Source organism: Actinia tenebrosa, unplaced genomic scaffold, assembly GCF_029948245.1.
Source record: "Actinia tenebrosa isolate PJP-AT-01 unplaced genomic scaffold, QUT_ActTen_1.0 PGA_scaffold12__29_contigs__length_12842862, whole genome shotgun sequence".
Classification (NCBI taxonomy): Eukaryota; Metazoa; Cnidaria; class Anthozoa; order Actiniaria; family Actiniidae; genus Actinia; species Actinia tenebrosa.
The window spans coordinates 10,834,247-10,854,933 of NW_028292572.1; the positions used below are offsets into that span (position 1 = coordinate 10,834,247).

At 38.1% G+C, this 20,687-nt stretch overlaps 2 protein-coding genes across 2 annotated transcripts in view; both read left to right on the top strand.

The window, feature by feature from the left end:
- The window catches only part of LOC116304566 (myoferlin), a 36,178-nt gene extending 18,430 nt beyond the window's left edge, over positions 1-17,748 (top strand). Inside the window, exons 29-59 of the mRNA XM_031714321.2 lie at positions 146-298; positions 610-690; positions 818-897; positions 1,327-1,444; positions 1,961-2,063; positions 2,440-2,567; positions 2,886-3,074; positions 3,383-3,437; positions 3,535-3,612; positions 3,987-4,168; positions 4,347-4,496; positions 4,969-5,067; positions 5,473-5,637; positions 6,073-6,244; positions 6,357-6,445; positions 6,635-6,736; positions 6,901-7,041; positions 7,620-7,742; positions 7,895-7,930; positions 8,158-8,249; positions 8,395-8,565; positions 8,949-9,094; positions 9,607-9,755; positions 10,191-10,279; positions 11,012-11,107; positions 11,431-11,569; positions 12,449-12,548; positions 13,343-13,512; positions 15,836-15,945; positions 16,352-16,499; positions 16,761-17,748. Of these exons, the coding sequence (XP_031570181.2) occupies positions 146-298; positions 610-690; positions 818-897; positions 1,327-1,444; positions 1,961-2,063; positions 2,440-2,567; positions 2,886-3,074; positions 3,383-3,437; positions 3,535-3,612; positions 3,987-4,168; positions 4,347-4,496; positions 4,969-5,067; positions 5,473-5,637; positions 6,073-6,244; positions 6,357-6,445; positions 6,635-6,736; positions 6,901-7,041; positions 7,620-7,742; positions 7,895-7,930; positions 8,158-8,249; positions 8,395-8,565; positions 8,949-9,094; positions 9,607-9,755; positions 10,191-10,279; positions 11,012-11,107; positions 11,431-11,569; positions 12,449-12,548; positions 13,343-13,512; positions 15,836-15,945; positions 16,352-16,499; positions 16,761-16,793 (3,687 nt within the window). The 3' untranslated portion in view covers positions 16,794-17,748. The remainder of the gene's footprint in view (positions 1-145; positions 299-609; positions 691-817; positions 898-1,326; positions 1,445-1,960; positions 2,064-2,439; positions 2,568-2,885; positions 3,075-3,382; positions 3,438-3,534; positions 3,613-3,986; positions 4,169-4,346; positions 4,497-4,968; positions 5,068-5,472; positions 5,638-6,072; positions 6,245-6,356; positions 6,446-6,634; positions 6,737-6,900; positions 7,042-7,619; positions 7,743-7,894; positions 7,931-8,157; positions 8,250-8,394; positions 8,566-8,948; positions 9,095-9,606; positions 9,756-10,190; positions 10,280-11,011; positions 11,108-11,430; positions 11,570-12,448; positions 12,549-13,342; positions 13,513-15,835; positions 15,946-16,351; positions 16,500-16,760) is intronic.
- Positions 17,749-18,176: 428 nt separating this feature from the next.
- On the top strand, positions 18,177-20,064 carry LOC116304568 (adenosine receptor A3-like). The gene has a single exon (XM_031714324.2). The coding sequence runs from the start codon at positions 18,343-18,345 to the stop codon at positions 19,279-19,281; it is 939 nt and encodes a 312-aa protein (XP_031570184.1). The 5' UTR covers positions 18,177-18,342; the 3' UTR covers positions 19,282-20,064.
- Positions 20,065-20,687: the final 623 nt, after the last annotated feature.

Here is a 20,687-nt window from a genome sequence, read left to right on the forward strand (position 1 = left end):
TCACCATCTTCATCATCATTATCATCACCATCATTATCAAGCATCGTCACCATCTTCATCATCGTCAACATCAATCATCATCATTAACACCATCACAATCTCCATTCCAATAGTCATCATCATATATCACGTTTTTCTATCGTAGTATCCTGGTAAGAAAGCTCTGGATCACAAAGACCATCCAGAACTCCCAGCGGTCGTCAGACTACAAATGTGGTTTGGCCGAGAGGAACATCAAGGGGACTGGAGTGGAAGGAAGCACGCTGATCACGGAGAATTCTGCATTTATGCTGAAACTGTAAGTTATACATAATGCAAACTGATATATAAATGTGTAATTTTCGATGGTTTTGCATCTACACATGACAACCCGCACAGCGTTTGCAAGACGTTACGATCGTCGGTCCCCAGAAATTAAAAGTTAAAATTATGCAGGATATGCAGGTTAGTTTTAAAAGTAACCAAACGCAATGAGCTACCATTTTAGATTTTTTCCTTCAGCTTTTCTTGTTCTTTTTTGTTCATCATCTTGTGAAGGAACCATCGATTGAGGAATAGAGTCCAATAACCGTAATAATATTTCAATAATATTGTTTATTTTTGTCGCAGTACGAGAATGAGATGTCAGTAGCAGGATTTTGGACCAAGAAAATGCTACCACGACCTGGTTTTTCTAGTGTCAACGGCGAAGTATGTATTCCAATCAATATGATAATGTCATGTCTCTTTCTTGGTGTCGGCATATAAGATTAGAAGAAAATATTGATATAACCTTTGCTGTAATTGTCCATCTTGTTATCATCTGTTTCATGTTTAGGTTCCACTCGCGAAGGATAAGTTCAAAGCTCCTGAAGGTTGGAAGTTTGATGGAGATTGGTTCAAGAATCCTGAGTTAAGGTTGGTTGTTAGAGTTATCATTATTATCTATTTTCTTGATGCACTATACTCTATAGAATGAGTGGTGCATCACCTTTTGTTATCCGAGTGTTTAGTATTTGATAATCAGCGAGATCAATGCCATTCCAATGCCCTGTCAGCCCTACCTAGTCTGAGGGCGTGTGGACCTTTTCGCCAGTCATGCATCAATTCTGTCAGCGTATTAAAGAACTTGTGAGAGCAGCAGCCCTCCTTACTGGCAAAGTTGTACTTCGACTTTCGACCTTAAAAAATACGATTGAGCTAATGACCTAAACTCTACTTTCAAAATGGAAAAATAGCTATCATTTAAGCGTTAACCCTACTTGTTTTGCCCTTGGAGTATTTGTTAGTATTAAATCAGGTGCCTGTGAGCATTAATTGTAACTCTTATTCATTTTAACCTGGCAGTATGGCGCTTGACAGCGACTCTGGTCACAAGTTCTTTCTTCAAGATGTCTTTGAGAACGAGTCCCGTATGATCCCAGGAGGAGCCTGGGGCAAGGCTTCTGTCCCATGGACCAACGTGGTATGTAACACATCATGGCTGCGTGGGTTAATTCACTCCAAATTCAAAACTGGATGGGTTTATCGTTTGTCAATAAGTCTTTCATCAAGCGATGCAACACTTCTTTTGCTTTTTTAAGGGTTTCGTACGGTCTAGGTAATCCATAAAATATTTATTCCATTGAAGAAAATAGAGGATATTACATGGGCGCGCGGAGATACGAATTTTATCTTCGAGTGTTGAAAAGATTTTCAACACGAAAAGATAAATTTCGTATCTCCAAGCGGCCATGTAATATTCTGTTTATTATATGATTATCAATGAAGTATGTTTTGGCTTTTTCAGGCAATTCTTTCCGTGTATTTTTGAATATCCATCGCAATGGTGTTATCTTCACACGTGAAAATAACATGTTATTTTCACGTGTGAAGATATCAATTTTTCGAAATAGAGAAAAATAGATATTTCATTGGTAATTATATAATAAAAATGGTTAACTAATTGTCATTTAGTTTTTATCTTATATTTTGTGTATAGCAAAACGACCCCTCTGAAGGACCAGAAAATATAAAATGCCCGCCAGGATGGGAGTGGAGTTACGACTGGCAGATTGACATCAACAGAGCCGTCGATGAGGAAGGTACGCACAAGTCTAGTAAGAACACTTCCAATATTACTTAGATTTGCAAGGTAGAAAACAATCATGTGTTACAAAAGTCACCAGTAAAAGTCAATAGTCAAAAGTCACTAGTAAAAGTCAATAGAATATTATAAAATAATACCTTACCGATATCAATCCGGCTGCCACATCAACCATATAATTTCCAGGAAATTTTATGCAAATCTTCTGACTGCCAATGGCAAGTTTTCGGCATGCATTCTGACAAAGAATGTTTCAAAATTAAGGTTGTACACACTAAAACCTTTACCATCCAGGATGTTTCTAATGTAACAATCTATTCCTAAGTGATATATTTTAAGAATACCTTTGTTGTCCATGCATAATTCTACTATAGGCTGGGAGTATTCAGTTGATGTCTCGTACGGAGCGTATGGACCAATACAGAAGGCGTATCATCTTGTACGTAGAAGACGGTTAGTCAGAAACAGGGAACTAAAGGATCCTAATGCTGCAGTCAAGAAGGTAAACTACATCTTGATATACATGATAGGATTGGTTTTTGGTCCTTTATGGTGCTCCAAGAAGATCAGGCTTTCGATCCCTGGTTCGCCTCTCAGCAAAGACGAACTGAGTAGCCAGTTATTAGCTAACTTAACAGTCAAGTGCACTTTCAAGTAGTTTTTTACTTTCTTGTTTAGAAAGTTAGAATAAGCAACTTAAGACTTATCAAACCGGTGAAGTATAGTAAAATGAAGAGGGAGTAAATATTTCTCAAAAAAGTGCACGTATTTTCCAGCAGAAGTTTAGTAATATTGTGCCAATATTTTGGTGCATTTCCAGGCTGAGATAGCAGAATTTGCTAAGGAAGGATGGGAGTACGCAAATCTCTTCACCACAAGATTCCACGCCAAGGAAAGAAAGATGGATTTCGTGCGAAGACGTAGATGGCACAGAAAGATGGTGATGGTTGGCGGTCAAGAAACTCCTCCTGAACTGCCACCAATCTTCGTGATGCATGTGGATGGAGAGGTAACTAGTAAATCTCTGAATCAGTTTTGTTCTTCTTCCTCAAATTGTTACAGTTAAAGAATAGTCCCCTTTACAGTTCCTTGCGCCATCTTGAAAGGTAACCGTGCCTTTGCATAGAAGCGGACAAAAGGTGAGCTTGCAATGATAGAGACAATATGAATAATTTTTCAAAGTGTTAAAAAAGGTCTCTATCATTGCAAGGTCACCGTTGTCCTCGCTTCAATGAACACGCACGGTTACCTGTGCAGGGAACTTTGAAGTGGACTATTACATCTTGGTTTTCCTTTTCTCGTTTTGTTTTGTTTCAGAATGACGCTAAAAGCTGCATTCGCAACATGCCAAGAATGTTTGTGACATTCAAAAGTTAGTATTATCATTTATCTTTTTGCAATTTGAACCTTCGCTTTTTACAATAATCACGATATGGATCTATTATGTCTTCCCTTTTTTATTGTCCCAGAACCTCGTAATTTTCAGTTGTGGGTTTATTTGTACCAAGCACGTGACCTTCTGTCCAAAGATGAGAGCGGCATGAATGGTATGTACACTGATATCTCTATGAAGCAATTCCCTCACTACACTAGGCGGACCGCACGTTGCTAGAAAAATTCAAGACTGTAAAACAAGCGTATCTCTATTCAGCGGAAACATCTGTGTATTAAGTGGAAACCAGGCAAGGTCCGAAAGGTGTCCGTTTAATACACGTACCACAATTAATAACAGTAACAACAACAACAACAACAACAACAACAACAACGAAAACAGCAGCACCAAGAACACAACAACAAGCAACAACAACAAGCAGGAAGAACAACTTCAGCAGCATCAACAACGGCAACAACAATGACAACAACAGCGGCAACACAACGACAACTGTAGACATGAATGTAATTGACCATATTTTTCTTGTAGATTGTTATGTAAATGTGGCGTTTGGTAAGCAAAGCCAATGTACCGAGGTACTTACCCAGACTCTGTGTCCATGCTGGGACCAGACACTGATCTTTGATGATGTGGAAATACATGAAAGTCTGGATGACATTGTTGCGCATCCGCCACAAGTCTTTCTGGAGTTCTTTGACAAGGACGCCTTTGTAAGATAATTGACTGAAGTTTTCTCTTTGAATAGACCGCTATAGGTCGAGTAAAATGCTTTCTCGTGACTTTGTCTAGAATAAGATTCATTGCTTGATTTTTATCCATTTTTATCCATTTTTATCCATTTTTATTTACGTGTCTTCTCGTGCACGACCGTGTTTATCAATTCACCAGGGAAAAGATGATTATATTGGCAGATGCAGCCTCCTTCCCGTGGTCAGATTCCATGGACATCAAATCCCTGAGCCCAGCCTGGAGTGGAATGATATCTATGTTGGAGCGACTCGACAAGGTCAAGTTCTTGCTGTCTGTGAGCTTTTTCTGGTAGGTTCTTTTGAGCCAGCTGTACACTAGATACATTTTCCATATCTTTCGTTTGCGTTGTCTGATAAAAACGAGAAATATTTGTGGCCGTGGGGTTCTCTGAACCTCCCTAAGTTAGGGGTACTCATTACTAAATCGCTAATGTTACATGGAATACAGAATTTGATGCTTTAATATAGATGTGTTGCACCATCACGTGAAGGCAGCCATCTTAGATGGCAGGAGCAATACAATCGTTTTACATAAGTAAGACTTCAATTCCAAAGAGCAAAGGGATTTTATTTTTCCATCTAACCACAGGCAGTCCATACTGTATCAATGGGTGCCGGTACGTGATGGTGCAAAACATCTATACGAGCCTTTCCACCAAAATTTCATCTAAGGCCCACCGTGTATCGTAAGGTAACTTTAGAAATAAAATAAAATCAGTCGTGAATGTACGTTAATGACATTTGTTCATTGTTCTAAACAGGACGAAGGATCAGAACTTCCCTTTACTCCACTCCAGCGAGATGAAGTGTTCCAAGTAAGAGATGGTGTGAGACCAGAGACACAAAGAGCAGCCATCGAGGTAATGTATACTTAAACATTTAAATCTGAGCAAAGCAAAAGATCTTATCAGATCTTTTAAAATTTCGCACGATGAAATTACATCATAGTAGAAGTAAAATAAGTAAATAAAAAAGGGGAGTCCTCGACTTCATTTAGCCGTCAGAATGCATGAACGTTCACCCTTTTTACGGTATAATATTTTGCTTTATCAAAACATTGGAATGACTTCATGACGATGAGCGTGCGGGCACTAAATTAATGCTTAGAAAGGATGCGCGTGAACAATGCAAGTGAACGTCCTTAAGAAAACGAATACTGGTAATGGACTAGACATTTTCCATTTAAGTTCCACAGGCACCCCAACTGGCGTATTTTATTTTAGATCTAAAGTAATAGCGTTCTGAATTGTCTACTTTATTCAAAGGTACTATCGTGGGGAGTAAGAAACATGAAAAAGTTCGAGCTTACCAACGTGACGTCACCGTGCATCGAGTTTGAATGTGGTGGATATGTGACGTCATCAGCTGTAATTAAAAACACCAAGAAAAATCCAAACTTTGATCAACCTGCTTTACCAAGGGTGATCATGGTAAGTTCGTTGCTGACTAATAATAAATCAACCAATTGTTTTGAATGAAGCCGTTATTATACTGCATGAGGCCTTAGCTCTTTAGTCTTAATAATGGTCAGTGGCTGTACGTTATTATACTGAGCCTTTAGTGCTTGGGACTTTATGGTCAGTGGTTGGATGTCATTAGTTTTACTGAGCCCTTAGTGCTGTGTACTTGTGGTCAGTGGTTGTACGTCGTTATAGTACCATTTCTAACAATCGAGGGGTGCTCTTCCAAAACACTTTGTAATTTCGAAAAACGTTTAAAAACGTTTCGTACGTCCTGAAAATAATGAGAAATCTGTCAAAAGATTCATTACGGTTGTCAAAGAATTCAGACTGCATGATGAACAGGTCACAAAAACTATTTCAGTCGAATACTTACTTGATGTACTTGTTTTTGTCTTGCTACAGCACCTGCCAGTCAAGGAAATCTACTGTCCACCAATCAACATCCGTGTTCGTGACAACAGAACCTTTGGTCGTCGTCCAGTAGTTGGTGTTCATTCAATCAAATCCTTGGCACCATATAAATGTACCATGCCTGTCAAATCTACGGGTGCCGCTGCTGGGATACCCAAGAAACGTACGTAAGAAAACAATCACGATATTTCAGTGGAAGAACAATTTACTCTTAGGATATTCTAAGTACTTGTGTCCATTTTGTTTAAATCATTTTCTCGTCTCTTCTTCTACAGCTCCTCGTACTACATCTACGTCGAGTCAGCAGTCACATGTCGTTACCATGACACCAGAACAGCACCACGAAATACAAAAGAAACAAAAGGTGCATATTTAGCCATAATGATGCAGAAACTAATTCCATGGCAACATGACTTGACAACAAAGTCCCGTGAAACACATACCGTTTCTATGGTAGCCATGTCAAATGTCGTTTGCTTGGTAACATATATAAACCATAGTGTAACCAAGACTGCACACTGCTGTCAAAACAAACCTCGTTTCTTTTTTCCAGGAAGCGGACGCTAAGATCGACTGGTGGTCCAAGTTTTATGCATCGATTGGTGACGTCGAGAAAGCTGGCACGTATCTTGAACAGGGATATGAAACTATGACGGTAAGTAAGCTATCAATCAGCTAAATGAACACCTCGTCATAAATCTCTTTATTAGCCCTCAGTGAAGGGCAAACTGACTTAAAATGCAGAAAACTAGAGTCAAAGTTGGAGCACACTTTCAGGTAAAAAGGAATATTAACTTCGATGATTTGTCTTCGATTTAGATCTACCAAACACAGCTGGAGAAGGTTGACAAGTTTAAAGGATTTAATGACTTTATCATGTCATTTCCTCTTCGCCGTGGGAAGCAAGATTTAGACGATGATGAAGAAGAGGATGAAGACTCGAAAGCAGGAGAGTTCAAGGTATAGTTTTGTCCTCACTTATAACCGTTAAACGTGTCATTGCTCGTATTAGAGAGTCTAAGCTTCTCGTTTACGTCAAACGTGAAACGTCAGTTGACCATTAAAAAATTCTTTAAAATTAGTGAAAAGGAATCGCAATGCTCTCCAAGTAGTAGATAAAAATAAGAATATGTGTCTTTGTCGGGAAGGTTTGCAAAAGGTTAAGTGAAATGTAGGGAAACGATGAAAACGTGGTCACGTTTGCCGCGGTTTGCGGGAAGAAAAAACGGGAATCTTAATCTGCCTATTACCAGTAGATTTACTCGAGAAAAATTGGTCGGTCCGCAATCATTCAAACGCAAAGCACTATGCCTTGTCGAGGATTATGGCCAAAATGTGGCTAATCAAAATTCAATAAGGAACTCAGAGCAGTCAATAGATCTTTCAGTTAGAAATTTAATATATTTAATATATAGTTTGTGGCTCGTAAGGACATAACTCAGGTCCCCTGATTGATGCGTCAGGGGTAGGGTAGGGGCGTGTGCGTGTATTCATCTAACTATGTTTCATTTCCATTTCTTACCTCGTGCATATTTCAGGGTACGTTTCGAGTGTACCCCCTCCCTCCAGAGGCTTCATTGTCCTCTCTTTCTGATACCGTCTTTGCAAATTTACCGCCAAGTAGACCACAGGAATGCATCGTTAGGGTCTATCTTGTCAAGGTTAGTACGCCGTACCTTCAATGATAAAAGAAAATTGATTGACACATGTCACTTTTATATATTTTTGAATTAATGTTCTACTTCCGGTTTGTTTTGCTAATACCCAATTTACTGGAATCCCAGTCATAACACATTTTCTTTTGTTTTCAAAGGCACTGGACTTGCAGCCACGAGATGCAAACGGAATGGTGCGTGTGTTATAATATCGATATTTTATATATATGTTATTTTGGGGGATTTTCGGAAGTAATTAATGGAAAGATGGGGATGAGATGGATGGAGGTGGACGGACGGACAGACGGTCAAACGGGTGGGTGGAGGTGGACGGACGAACAAACGGTTGGGGTGGGGTGGATGGATATGCCGTGTTAGTGATTTACTGATTTTCAGAGACAATATTGGTTGGCTTACCCAGGTTGATGCATATCCAGTGATTTCCATCGGGAAGCAAAAGATAGACGACGAAGACAATTACATAGCCAACAGCTGTAATCCAGAATTCGGAAGGTAAACATTTTTTAACGCTCAAGCAATCTTGTTTTAATGAAATAACAAAAACCTTGATTCGCCAAGTTACGACAAGTTATTTTTACAAAAAAAGTGATTAAAAAATTGTTATTAAATGTTAGATTTACCCTTTTTGTTCTCAAAGAATGTATGAACTGACAGCCAACATCCCACTTGCTAAAGATTTAAAGATCGCCATCAAAGACCGTGATGTCCTGGGTAAAGATGACGTTATTGGTGAGACTGTGATTGATCTGGAACAGAGACTTCTGAGCAGCTACCGTGCTACGTGTGGACTGCCAAAAGACTACTACAGGTGCAATACATAACCCTCAAATTTATGGGTCACAGCTCTTTCTTGTTATAGGGCGTTATCACGCGACGTCACAGCGGCCATGTTGGAGTACTAAAACCAATACATTTTCTATCCTCGGGGAATTGAACTTTATTTTTATGCAAAAACTCTGCAGAAAGCTTTTATTGTTTGGTACACCAATATGGCCGCCTTGTCACGTGAGTAAAAACGCTCTATAAGTTGTTTCCCTTTTGAACTAATGAAATCCATATTTCCAAGTCTTGTCAGCCAATTAGAGTGCATCAGCAGAACCCATCTGTGTTATACATACTTCTGCGCACATCACGCCATGCAAATGAACGATGTCGTAGCTCATCAAACTCTTTTTTCAATTCAATCTGTAGTTCAGGAGTCAATAAGTGGAGAGACTGTCAAAAGCCAAAGAAAATCCTGGAAGAGTGGTGCACACTCCACAACAAGCCCCCGCCATCTTATAGACCTGACTCCATTACGGTAGACAACAGAATTTACACTACCCAAGATCTTAAAGGTAATACTTACAATTTAGAAAGCTGTTTATAATAATCAGCGCATCAAAGGAATTTGGATTTTGGAAGTTCAGGTAAATTAAATTCGAGAAGCGTTTGTGGCGTAGTCCCCCTCCCCCAAGGCCTAATACTCAGGTTAGTGGCGTAGCGGTGAGAGCGTTTGCCTTTCACCAATGCGACCCGGCTTCGATTTCTCCGGGTTCTCATCCCTCCACAAAAATACTTTGCAAAAATTAATTTTTAAAGTCCAATTCGATCATGGAACGAGGGCCACAGGTTTGTAAGTCACTGCCTATTAAGTCATTATTAAAGTGTTACCCTCGCAAAACAAGGACGATTGAAATCTGGTTTCAAAGAAATGAACCGGAATGGAAGTTATGAAATATGGAATCGGAATTAACAAATGTAGAATCCAGATCAACGGAACCTTGAAATAGAATCCTTTATTAGCGATAACTCCTAATATCTGCATGAAACAATTACTTATTACTAATAATTCAATCCATTGATGAAGGGTTGGTAAGAGAAGACGACATGGCGCATAGACATCTTGGTCCCGTTGAACAGCGACTAGCACTTCACGTACTGAACCAAAACAACCTGCTGCCTGAACACGTCGAGACAAGACCGCTGTACACCTTGAAGCAACCACGAAATGAACAGGTGAGATGAGTACAATAAAAACTGAGCTTTGACTGAAAGAAAATAGTTTGTGTACAAAATTGTGCATAAATGATCTTGCTGATGAATGACTCCGAGAAAAAAGTACCGGGGATGCTCGTCGGAAATTTTTCAAAAAGACCCCTAAAAGATACCGGAAGTCTTTAAAAAAAGGCGTTGATGAATGATTTTTAACCCCTAAGAGATACCACAACAAATAATATTAAATGTTATATAAAAAGCGCCTAGGATAAGCCATAACGATGCGCGCTTCTCTCCTTTTCCGACACCCTAAGAGATACCAGAAAATGCTGATTTTCAAAAATTCGCTTCAACACCCTAAAAGATACCAAATCGCGAATTTTTACCCCTAAGAGATACGACGAGCATCCCCGGTAACCAGTTATGGTTTAATCTCGCCTTTTTGTTTCTCTATAGGGAAGACTTCAGTTGTGGGTAGATATCTTCCCAAAGCATCTCGGGAAGCCAGGACCCCAAGTCAACATATCAGCACGTGTGCCAAGAAAGTAATCAATTAATTAATACTCCATTGATATTATCTATTACAATACTTGAGATATCGTTTGTTATTTTGTACAGTGTGCACGCATTTTGCAGCCTTGACTACACAACATCTCGCAATACCAATCTTGTTCTTGTGGTACTAAAGTTGCACCAGGCTGGCGCTACGGAAAAGTGCTAGCTAACTTCTTTGGAGTGAACGCTAAGAGGACTTTGAGAGATTCCACTGATTGCTTGGTTTCATTCTCCGTCATCTCCTACCTCGTATGGAGTGTTCATGAGCTGAATCACAAGTTTTTAATATAGTTTTTTTCTAGCCGACACCACATTTTTCTGAGTTCGATAAACAGGATGCATCATGGTCTAGCTTAAGTACAAACAACACAATATAAGGCATGATGAACAAAATATGTTTGTACTCAAGCTAGACCACAATGGTCGATGTTGATAAATGTTTGACCACCATTTGCAGCAGTTAATAAGATACATAGACTTTTATCAGCTGATTGAAACTCGGCATTAGGTCTATGCTTCGTTAGCCTATAACGTCATAGCCGCCATATTGGTTCAGTTTAACAGAAGAATTGTTAATGAATTATTTTGTTACATCAACCAACATGGCCGTCGCGTCTTTGTTATTTCACTCCCATACACTCTCAAGCTTGCAGAAATACATGACACTAAGTGCTAGAACCTTCACTGTAGTCTAATTATAGCACTTTTGATATCTACCGTAGACATGTTGTCCGTGTCGTGGTGTGGAACACTAGCGATGTGTACCTAGAGGAGACGTCTGTCACAGGAGAGAAAATGAGCGACATCTTTATCAAAGGGTAAGCACATACATCTCTTTTAGCTTAGGTGTAATGTTCTCCAATTTCAGACCACATGCCATTCCCTAGAGTGCCTTGTTTTTGTTTAACGGTTGCACACGAGAAGACACATGAATATGGATTTAACTCGAACAAAGAAAATGACACACATATGGTTTGAAATGAGTAAACATTGCGCCCAAGATAAAAAGAGTCTATTCATATAGTAGCACATAATTTATGAAACGGAAATTTTCTCATAAAAAAATGAAATATGGAAAAACGAGGAAATGTTCCTGCCCTCCAACATGGCTGCCGTGAGTAACAAATGATTCGTGTTGCAGATGGCTAGATGGCATTGATGATTCTGAAGAAACTGATGTCCACTACAGATCCTTGAATGGCGAAGGCAACTTCAATTGGCGTCTTATCTTTCCTTTTATGTACCTTCCATACGACAAGAAGTTGGTCGTGACAGAAAAGGTATGTATGTATATGTACAGACCATTTACATATAAATGTAAGTATAACATGCAGATATATGATAGAATGAATCAATGTATTCCAGGTGAGATATCGAGGTTACTTGGGTGCCTGTATTATCTCTTCCTGTTCAAGATTTTTTCAACAAATGTGACATACCAAGCTTTACTCTATATGTTAGTGTCGAAGTTGGAGTAGAGAAAGCTCACTCCATATATGGTATGATATCAATTCCATATTTGGATTGTGGCGAAAAAGCGGCAAACAAAAAGACCGTCGTGGTAAAACGAATTCGACATGAACATTTTTGAAGAAAATAAAAAAGAAAAAAAAAGTAAAAAAAGAAAAACTTTGGAAAATCGAGGAAGTTTTGGAGGAAAGAGAAGGAGAGGTTCTCGTCAAATGGCTGCTAAGCTCTTCCTTAGTCCTTTTTCTTAAAGAGCGACGCAGGGAAATACGACACTCAATGTTTGATATGAAAATCTGAGATAAAGTAAGCTTGTCATTTGTTTCTGTGATGAGCTCCCCCAAATCAAAATCTAAGATCTTTCCCAGAGTGCCTGAATATCTTTCTCTGCGCATGAAAATTCAAAGAGAAGTTAAGAAGGCATTTGTATATTAGCATTATTAGAGCGTGACTGCACTGAGGGTATTGGAAATTTCTAAAACTTCAGGAGTGGGTAAAAAGTAAATGAAAAATTTTTTTCTTCCATCGTGGATCAAAATCCATGCATTTATTACATCATGCATTCATATCAATGTCAAAAAATTGTTAGCAAAAATAACCTTAGTAACATACATGAATGAATAATGTGATTTAGAAAATGACGTAATTTCTGAAATAGCCAATGAGCGTCATTCATGATCATGTGATTTCAGGAGCACTTATGGAGTATCAGCGCGACAGCCAAGAAGATGGTTCCGAAACTGATGATCCAAGTATGGGATAATGATATCATTGGCTCGGATGACTTTATTGGTAAGTGGGAAAAAGGAGTGACAAAAGTGGAAAGAATAGGAAAAAAGGAGAAAAACTATCGAGGGAAATGGAATATTTTTAAGAAAAAAATATAATTCAGCACGAGCAGCAACAAAAAATAATCAGGAAAATCAATGCGGCTTTCCCGACTGCATACTTAATGACATAAATGTTTGACTAAGTTGGTTGAGCCAGTAAATTTAAGTTAAGCTATGCCTCCAGCAATTATATTTGTATGTGCGCTTCGTAGTTTTAGGCCCTGGCTAAACGAGGAAACATGTTTCCAGAAACATGTTTCCCTAAATCTTTCCTAAGATGGCAAAACTGTCAGGAAACATCGGGAAACAATGTTTCCATGCGTCTTGGAAACATGAAATGTTTCTGCCGCACAGCAAAAACATTTTTTGCGTCTTGGAAGCAAAATTTGTTGCACGTAGCAATGTTTCGCATGTGGCTAAACTGGGAAACATCGAGGAAACATGCGCGCGTTAAACATGTTTCCTCGTTTAGCCAGGGCCTTAGTATTATTCCTCTTATTTAAATACACAATAAAAGCACTCCAAATAACTTTCAATTTTAGCTCCTCATGATATCATAAAATGTCGTTAACTGCTTCGAGTCTTTGTCTTACTGGAAGTTCATTGTTTACCTTTTCATTTCCTTAAATTAGCCTCCGAATAGATCGGTGTCATTAATATGATTTCTGTCCAAATGTTATTAGACATATTGCGTTAAGAGGCGAGGGCCTTAGCTGTAATTTAATGCACGTTTATAATCTTAATTAATTTCTTCAGGAAGTGTAGAGCTAGACTTGACACACATGCTTAAACCATCACCCAAGCCAAGAGGATGTAAGCTGCCTACAAGTCAATCTAATGATGATCGATTGGATCTGTTCAGTAAGAAGGTATCTCGTGGTTGGTGGCCTGTGAGCGCCACGAAGGATGGCAAAGAAATACTGACGGTAAGTTAACTTGCTTTTCATACCCAAACACTACTGTATGAATGGACGATGAGACAATTTGTCATGGTTTTAATTGGCTCAGATGGAAAACCATTGAATTGATGTTATACTATTTCTAAGATTGACTGAGTCACTGTGATTGGACAATACATTTTGACTATAGTTTTGATTGGTCCAGGCGAAAACTCATTTTCGTGGCACAATTTTTAAATTTCATTTTGATTGGATAAGACGTTCTGTGTTTTGATTGGTCCAAAAGCGAAACCATTGATGTGATATATTACCTTTTAAAAAGTCACTTTCTAAACCTCTTGAATAATTAATGAGCATTTAGACCTATCAGGTCCTTCAAATCCATCACGTGCATGGATCTTTATACCCGATAAAGAAACTGGACAATCTAAAAAGCCCGGGGCGGTTTTGATTTGGCGGAACCAGGGAAAATCGGGGCTGATTGTGCTGATGAATAAGTACTCACTGAACCTGAACACATAGAGAACTCTTGGTCACCAAACTGGAACGTTTCAACAACAACAATATCTTTATTCGTACAATTGACAAGAGTAGAGAAAACATATATAGGAAAAAAGTTGAAAAACCTATTTGTGCATGTCAGCTAAAAATAGCAGACGCTAATCGAGTTAGATGACAGCTTTTACTATAAACACATTCGAGCTCTTTATCAATAGAATTCCACAATCTGACACCATGAAATCTTATTGAAAATTTCCCATAATTTGTCCTTACAAATGGCAAATAATATGAATTTTTAGATGCCAGCCTAGTTTGATAACAATGTACTTTGTTTATTTGCTTAAAAAAATAACCAAAAATTGATGGCAGATTATTGTGAAAAAAATTATACATAAAGAAAGCGTTAAAAAAATAAATCAAGTCATGAAATTTGAGTATGTTAAGGTTTTTAAATAGTGGCTCAGTGTGTTCATTGTAGGAAGAAAAGGTGATGATCCTAATAATCTTCTTTTGCAAGGTTACAATTGGTTGAAGAGTAGAGTTATTGCCCCACACTACAATGCCAATTAAGTTAGAAAAGGATAAATCAAAGAATAGTAGAGCTGTATTGAAATGTCAAGGTTAACATAATGTCTTAATTTGGATATGATACCTATACCTTTCCTAATAATAGCAGATATATGGCTTATTTGATGTTTAAGTCTAAGGTTTGAGTCAAGGAAAATACCTAAATATTTAATGCATTTTTCTTGTTTGATTGGTTCCTTGTTTAGGCATATATTAATATTGCTAGAGAAAGATTTTTGAAGAGGATGAAAAATAATGAAATTGGATTTGTCTATATTTAGAGAAAGTCGATTTGCCCTCACCCAATTACTAATGAAAATGAGATGTTCATCGACTTTGCTTTCTAAAGCCACAAGGCTTTTATCAGAATAGAATAAATTAGTATCATCTGCAAAAAAGTGGTAATCAAATAATAAAGTGCAGCTTTGAAAATCATTTATATATAACAAAAAAAGAAGCGGACCTAATACGGAACCCTGGGGAACACCACAGGAGATATGGTGATACCCAGAGCTACACCCATTGATAGAAACAAATTGTTGCCTATCACTAAGATAGGATGTAAACCAATCTTTGGCTATACTCCTTATGCCATAGAATTCAAGGTTATCTAAGAGAATTGGATGGTCTACAGTATCAAAAGCCTTTGAGAGATCTAAAAAGATTCCACATGAAAAATGCTTATTTTCTATTGCCTTTGTCACTTTGTCAATGATTAGTAAAATAGCTTGCTTAGAGAACTCTTGCCTATTCAACTGGAACGTATAGAACACTGAGTTTAAGAAGCAATTTAGAAAATTCGTGGTCGTTTTGTTTCGGAGATACAAAATGACCACTCATGTCCTAAACATTATATTAAATGCCTTAGACGAGAATCCATTTACAGCTGTAAGAGCTATACTCTCCTATTCAATATGTGCTGTAAATGTCACTTTTCTATCCTCTAGTACTGAATGGATACTTCGTTTTAATGTGGGGAAACCATTTAAGAGCTTTTTCCTGTGCTCAAAAGAATCTATTCTAGATGTTACCTTTTGTTAGCTAAATTTCAAAAATCTTACATAAAGCTTTTTAATCAAAAGTGGAAGTCTTAACCACGTCCGAACTTTAAGTTCTTCGTTTTTTGTCAGGATTACGTTCGAGTCATTCTAGAGATTTCTGAACTGATAGGCAAAAATCACGCACGACGGGTAAAGAAGTCTATACGGAACTAGGATTCTCAGAGACAAAGTTTTATATTCATATGATTATTTATTGTTTTATATCATTAATTGCCAAACAGGGAAAGGTGGAGATGACAATTGAAATCTTGACAGAAGAAGAAGAAAAAGCGAGACCGGCTGGAAAGGGACGTGAAGATCCCAACAAGAATCCACCGCTTCCAGAACCAAAGTCAGTTATTAATCATCTTGCATCCACAAGAAGTCCCTTAATATATAGGCCCCTTGCATCTAACAGTCACGTGATGATATATCGTCCCTTGGGGAAGGCTCTGCTGGATGGCAAAAGAAACAATAAATTGGGAAAAAAATTATTTTGTGGTGTAGTGGTTAACACATCGGACTAGAATACCAAAGACGTGGGTTCAATTTCATCCAAGGGCATTTGATATTTTTCTCTTATTCTCTCTATTTTGGAAAAGGTTTTGAATATGACATTAGTAATCCAGCAAAAGTTCTTTAAGGTGACTGCAATGTAATATGCTTCCTATTTTTTCACGGGCCAAGCCGTCGTAAAATCACTCTAGGCTGGTTATATTGTACTATACTGAGATAGTCTTTTACTTTTCAATCAACAGTCGTCCTGCCACGTCGTTCTTGTGGTTCACATCACCATTCAAGACACTCAAGTACATCATCTGGAGGAGATACAAATGGGTTATACTGGGACTACTGCTTCTCATCATTCTTATTCTGTTCATTGCTCTACTCCTCTATTCTGCACCTGTAAGTAATATACGGTGTATTGTGCCTGCTCGGGTTCCCTGTGTTTTCTACGTGTCTTCTTTTCCGCAGTGACCATGCACAGTGGATAGTGCTACTTGGGGTCCCTGTGCTTTCTTATTCTTACCATACCTCTTTTGCTCTATCTTTGCTAGTGCTTGAGCTTCATCTTTGTACAAAGCTTTGATTACTGGGTTACCTGTGGCGAACCTTTTTTTTTATTTTGTTCATTTTCACCAACGTCTCTTTTTCATGTTATTCTAGGGCTACACTGTGAAGAAGATCATGAATGCTTGAAGACCACCCGATGACGTCCGTCCACCACCACCACGAAAAAACGAGACACCCACGATGCAGTGCGGACCCATTTGATCAGTGAATGTCAGAAATACACAACTTTAAAACCAAAGCCTTGAAAACGACGATAAACTGGGCGGGAAATGTCTTAATTTTAATATTTAAAACAATACACTAAATCACTTAATTTAATGAACTTTCTTTCTTAATAAGTAAGACAAAAAAAATTATGCCGCTTGTTCTGAGAAGGTCTTGAAATTAATTTTAAATTAATTTTTTAATCAATTTTTAGTCTTCAATTTTTAAAAGCTTTATAACCCGTTTACCGAATTTGTCTGAAAATCCACACTCTTAAGAAAAGTTATAAAGGTTCTAAAAAGACAAATGAATTTCGTAACAAAAAAATCGAGATATAATCTAATAGTGATAAAGATATCACCGACAACGGCGCGCGGATGAGATGGAATCGATGGAAAGGAATATTAACGCTTAATTACTATCACGTTGATATTTCACATTTTAGTATGTCAAAAATGTCAGTATGTTAGTATAGTAGAATGTGTGAAGCTCGCCTATACTAGAGGGAAAAGTAAATAAAATCGGCTAGGACTGTCTCAATGTTGACGTTGTTGAAAATTTTCGATTTTCGAGACTTAATTATCTTCTTCAGGACGATAACTTACGGCCATGACGTCTTTGAAAAAGAATCTTAATGCATGGCTTAAGAGGTTAGAATAAATCAATGGAAACTAACAGTGGTTCCACAAGTGGCTCTTCTTCCGAAGGGAAGAAAACCGGAGAACAATCCTCGAAGCACAGAAAAGAGCCAGAAAACAACTCTACTCACATACAGCGCGCTCTAGCTGCTACGCAACTCGGGGCTCCCGTCATTCCCTTTATTATCATTTCTTTATTTGTTGGCAACGAATAGGTACATTAAACGTATTTCGAACAATTCTCCTAGTTTCATTAATTTTTCTAGTTCTTATAAGAGATCTTTTAAAAGGGTAATAGTAAGGGCCACCGGTCTTTCTAAACTCAGGATTTTATTTAAAAGCTGCTAAAAACCCTGAAATAAATTAGGCGAAACCGGAGAAAAAAAAAAAAAAAAAAAAAAAAAAAAAGGCGAAACCGAGTTAATTGATTAAGCTGGCAGGAATAACATTTAGCTTCCAGCTGAAAATGACAATTAGTATCCCACATTTAAGACAGATCACTTTAGTTTCGAAACAAGAAGTTGAATTTAGTCTATTTGATTGTTTCAGCGATGTATATTTGTTAATTTACTGCCATATCTTTTCATACGACAAGCCTATAATTGGGGCTAGCTAATAAATGATTTTTTTTTAAAAGCGAAGGGAAAAAAAAAAAAAAAAAAAAAAAAAGATGCTACAAACGGCTTCATCGACAGCTGCGATTATCAAGTCTTTATCTGAGGATGTCCAATCTTGAACCAGTCTTTGCCTATTGATCTAAAGAGTGTCATGATTCACAACCACTGATCAGAGAAGACGCTCCTAATAAGAGAGAAAGATTTATCGCAACCACCATGCCCAACTTTAGTAGGTGCTTCTTTATGACGCTTGACCAGGACAACTTGCCACCATCAAAGACTTTCCATATTGACATGATTGTGATTATCATCAGTTCTGTGTTTAGTGTCATCGCAACAACATCAAATGCGATAGTTATAGCGATAATCTGCTCTACGCCCTCACTGAGGACCCCATCATATGCAGTACTGTGTTGCCTTGCCCTCAGTGATCTCCTCGTGGGATTGATTGTTCAACCTTTAGTAATTATTGTCAAGGTCGGTGCGATTTTTGGATCGTTCAGCTGTAGGTTTTGGACACTCAAAGAAGCCATTTCCTGGACACTCTCTGGTGTATCTTTTCTCGCCGTGGTCTTGGTGAGCGTTGAACGCTTTCTTGCCCTCTATCTCCACCTGAAATACGTCCAGCTTGTCACTATTCGCCGAGCTTGCTTAACATATATCAGCTTTTATCCTCTAAGTATATTCGCAGTTAGCCTTTGGCTTGCTGGAGTCGATGAGAAGAAGATGGGAATTCTAGTAGCCGTTATGACAACTGTTTCTTTATCTGTTATCATGGTCATTCAGTATAAAATTTACCGGCTTGTTAGACGGCACCAACGGCAAATTCAGCAGCAAGTCGATGCCGTTAGCCAAGCCTCGAACGCCCAGAAAACTCAAAGGCTTGACATAAACAAATACAAGAAATCTACATCCACAATCATGTTTGTAGTATTGTTATCAGTGTTACTGTATATGCCGTGCATATGCACCAAGGCTGTGCTGTCAATCAAAGGCTTCACTGAGGATGTCAACCATGCCTATGATATAACCTGGTGCTTTCTTTACATTAATTCGTCTATAAACCCCTGCATTTACTGCCTACGAATGAAGGAAATCAAACAGGTCTTTCTGCGCCACGTTAGAAAATACTTGCCCTGCTTAATATGCTCATAACCTCGCATAAATACTCATCCCATTTGGAGTTCGCCTTTGCTCAGTCTTAGCCTCGATTGTGTACAAATGTGTTCTTTTCTTTCATCAAGGTTCATTGTATAGTAACGTACGTACTATGGAAAAAATATGACGAGTTGATTAGGATGCCACGGGTTTTAGTTGAATAGCTGAATATTATAATAGACAACCGAGACTAAGGCTGAGCAAAGAGAACTCGAAACTAGACTATTCACCGCATAGTTTGTCGTCTTCAATGGATGTGGAAACGGAGAGGAGGGGGGTTTAGCTAGTGGCCTTGGCCCACCCCCCTCCCCCCAATTTTCAAGAATTCGAGAATCGACATGCTTTTCGGTTATTTGACCAAGTTCTTTTTGAATATTTCCTGCTATCTTATCTGTGATTATCGCTTAAATTTCACTGGCTGAAAGCCATGCGGAATAAAAAGCCCTCAGCGCAGTATTTTGCCCAAGACAACGGCAAATCCCCCTCCCCGCTTAAACCTTCCAAGTCGAGTTTTATACCTAACCAGGTGACTCGATCGACAAAACTAGCCTTGACATATTGTAATGTCCAAGTCATTCATGTCCAGAAAGAAAATTGTCACGAAAATGTCCAGAAAAACTGAAAGAGCCAGTTATTAAATTGACGTATTTATTTGCCTATCTTCATTTTTCTTAGTTTATAGATTGATATGAATAATAAAAATTGTGATCGTACAACTATTGTGTCTTAGGAATTTTAAAACTCACTCTCAAGCTTTAATGCAATGAGTATAGCTAGTACTTTGTCAAAAATCCTGAAACGCTAAGAGGACTGAGAAATAGCATGGGGACAGAGAAGGCAGTGGTACTTGTATTACGGGGACACCTTCGAGGCTTTGCTTAGTGTCTGAGGAAAAGAGGTTTAATTTTCACTGTAAATGATTCAGAGAAGAAAATTTTTGTACTGAGCTGTCCGTTTAATAAACCGTGTTTCCTTAATAGCAGCACAGCTGTATAAATTCTTTTTTTTCGTTCAAAGATATGCCGCGAAAATTGAAGTCATATGTCGTTTTCTAATCCAAATTGTTTTGCTGTGGTCAATTAGCCTTAAAGAAATATTAATGGTTAAATTTCAAGGTTGTGAGAGCTTCGGTCTTCGCGTCTTTTCCCAACTAATTCCAGTGTTCTTTCTTTTCTGTTTCGTTTTGAGATCAACTTTTTTCTCGCAACCTTATTTCAATATTCATAGCTTTTTATGAGATCACTTGATCTTCGAGTCTTCTGCTGACCCTATCCCAGACACACTAAAGATCAAATCCTATATGTTTCAAAAATGCTACAGAAAAATGATACTTATAGGAATAAAAACCCTTGAGAATTCTATACCTATGTTCATGGGATTCAGTTTACGAGAAGCAGAATAAA

Coding starts and splice junctions, on each gene's coding strand:
- LOC116304568 (XM_031714324.2), top strand. CDS start 18,343: ATGCCCAACTTTAGTAGGTGCTTCTTTATGACGCTTGACCAGGACAAC.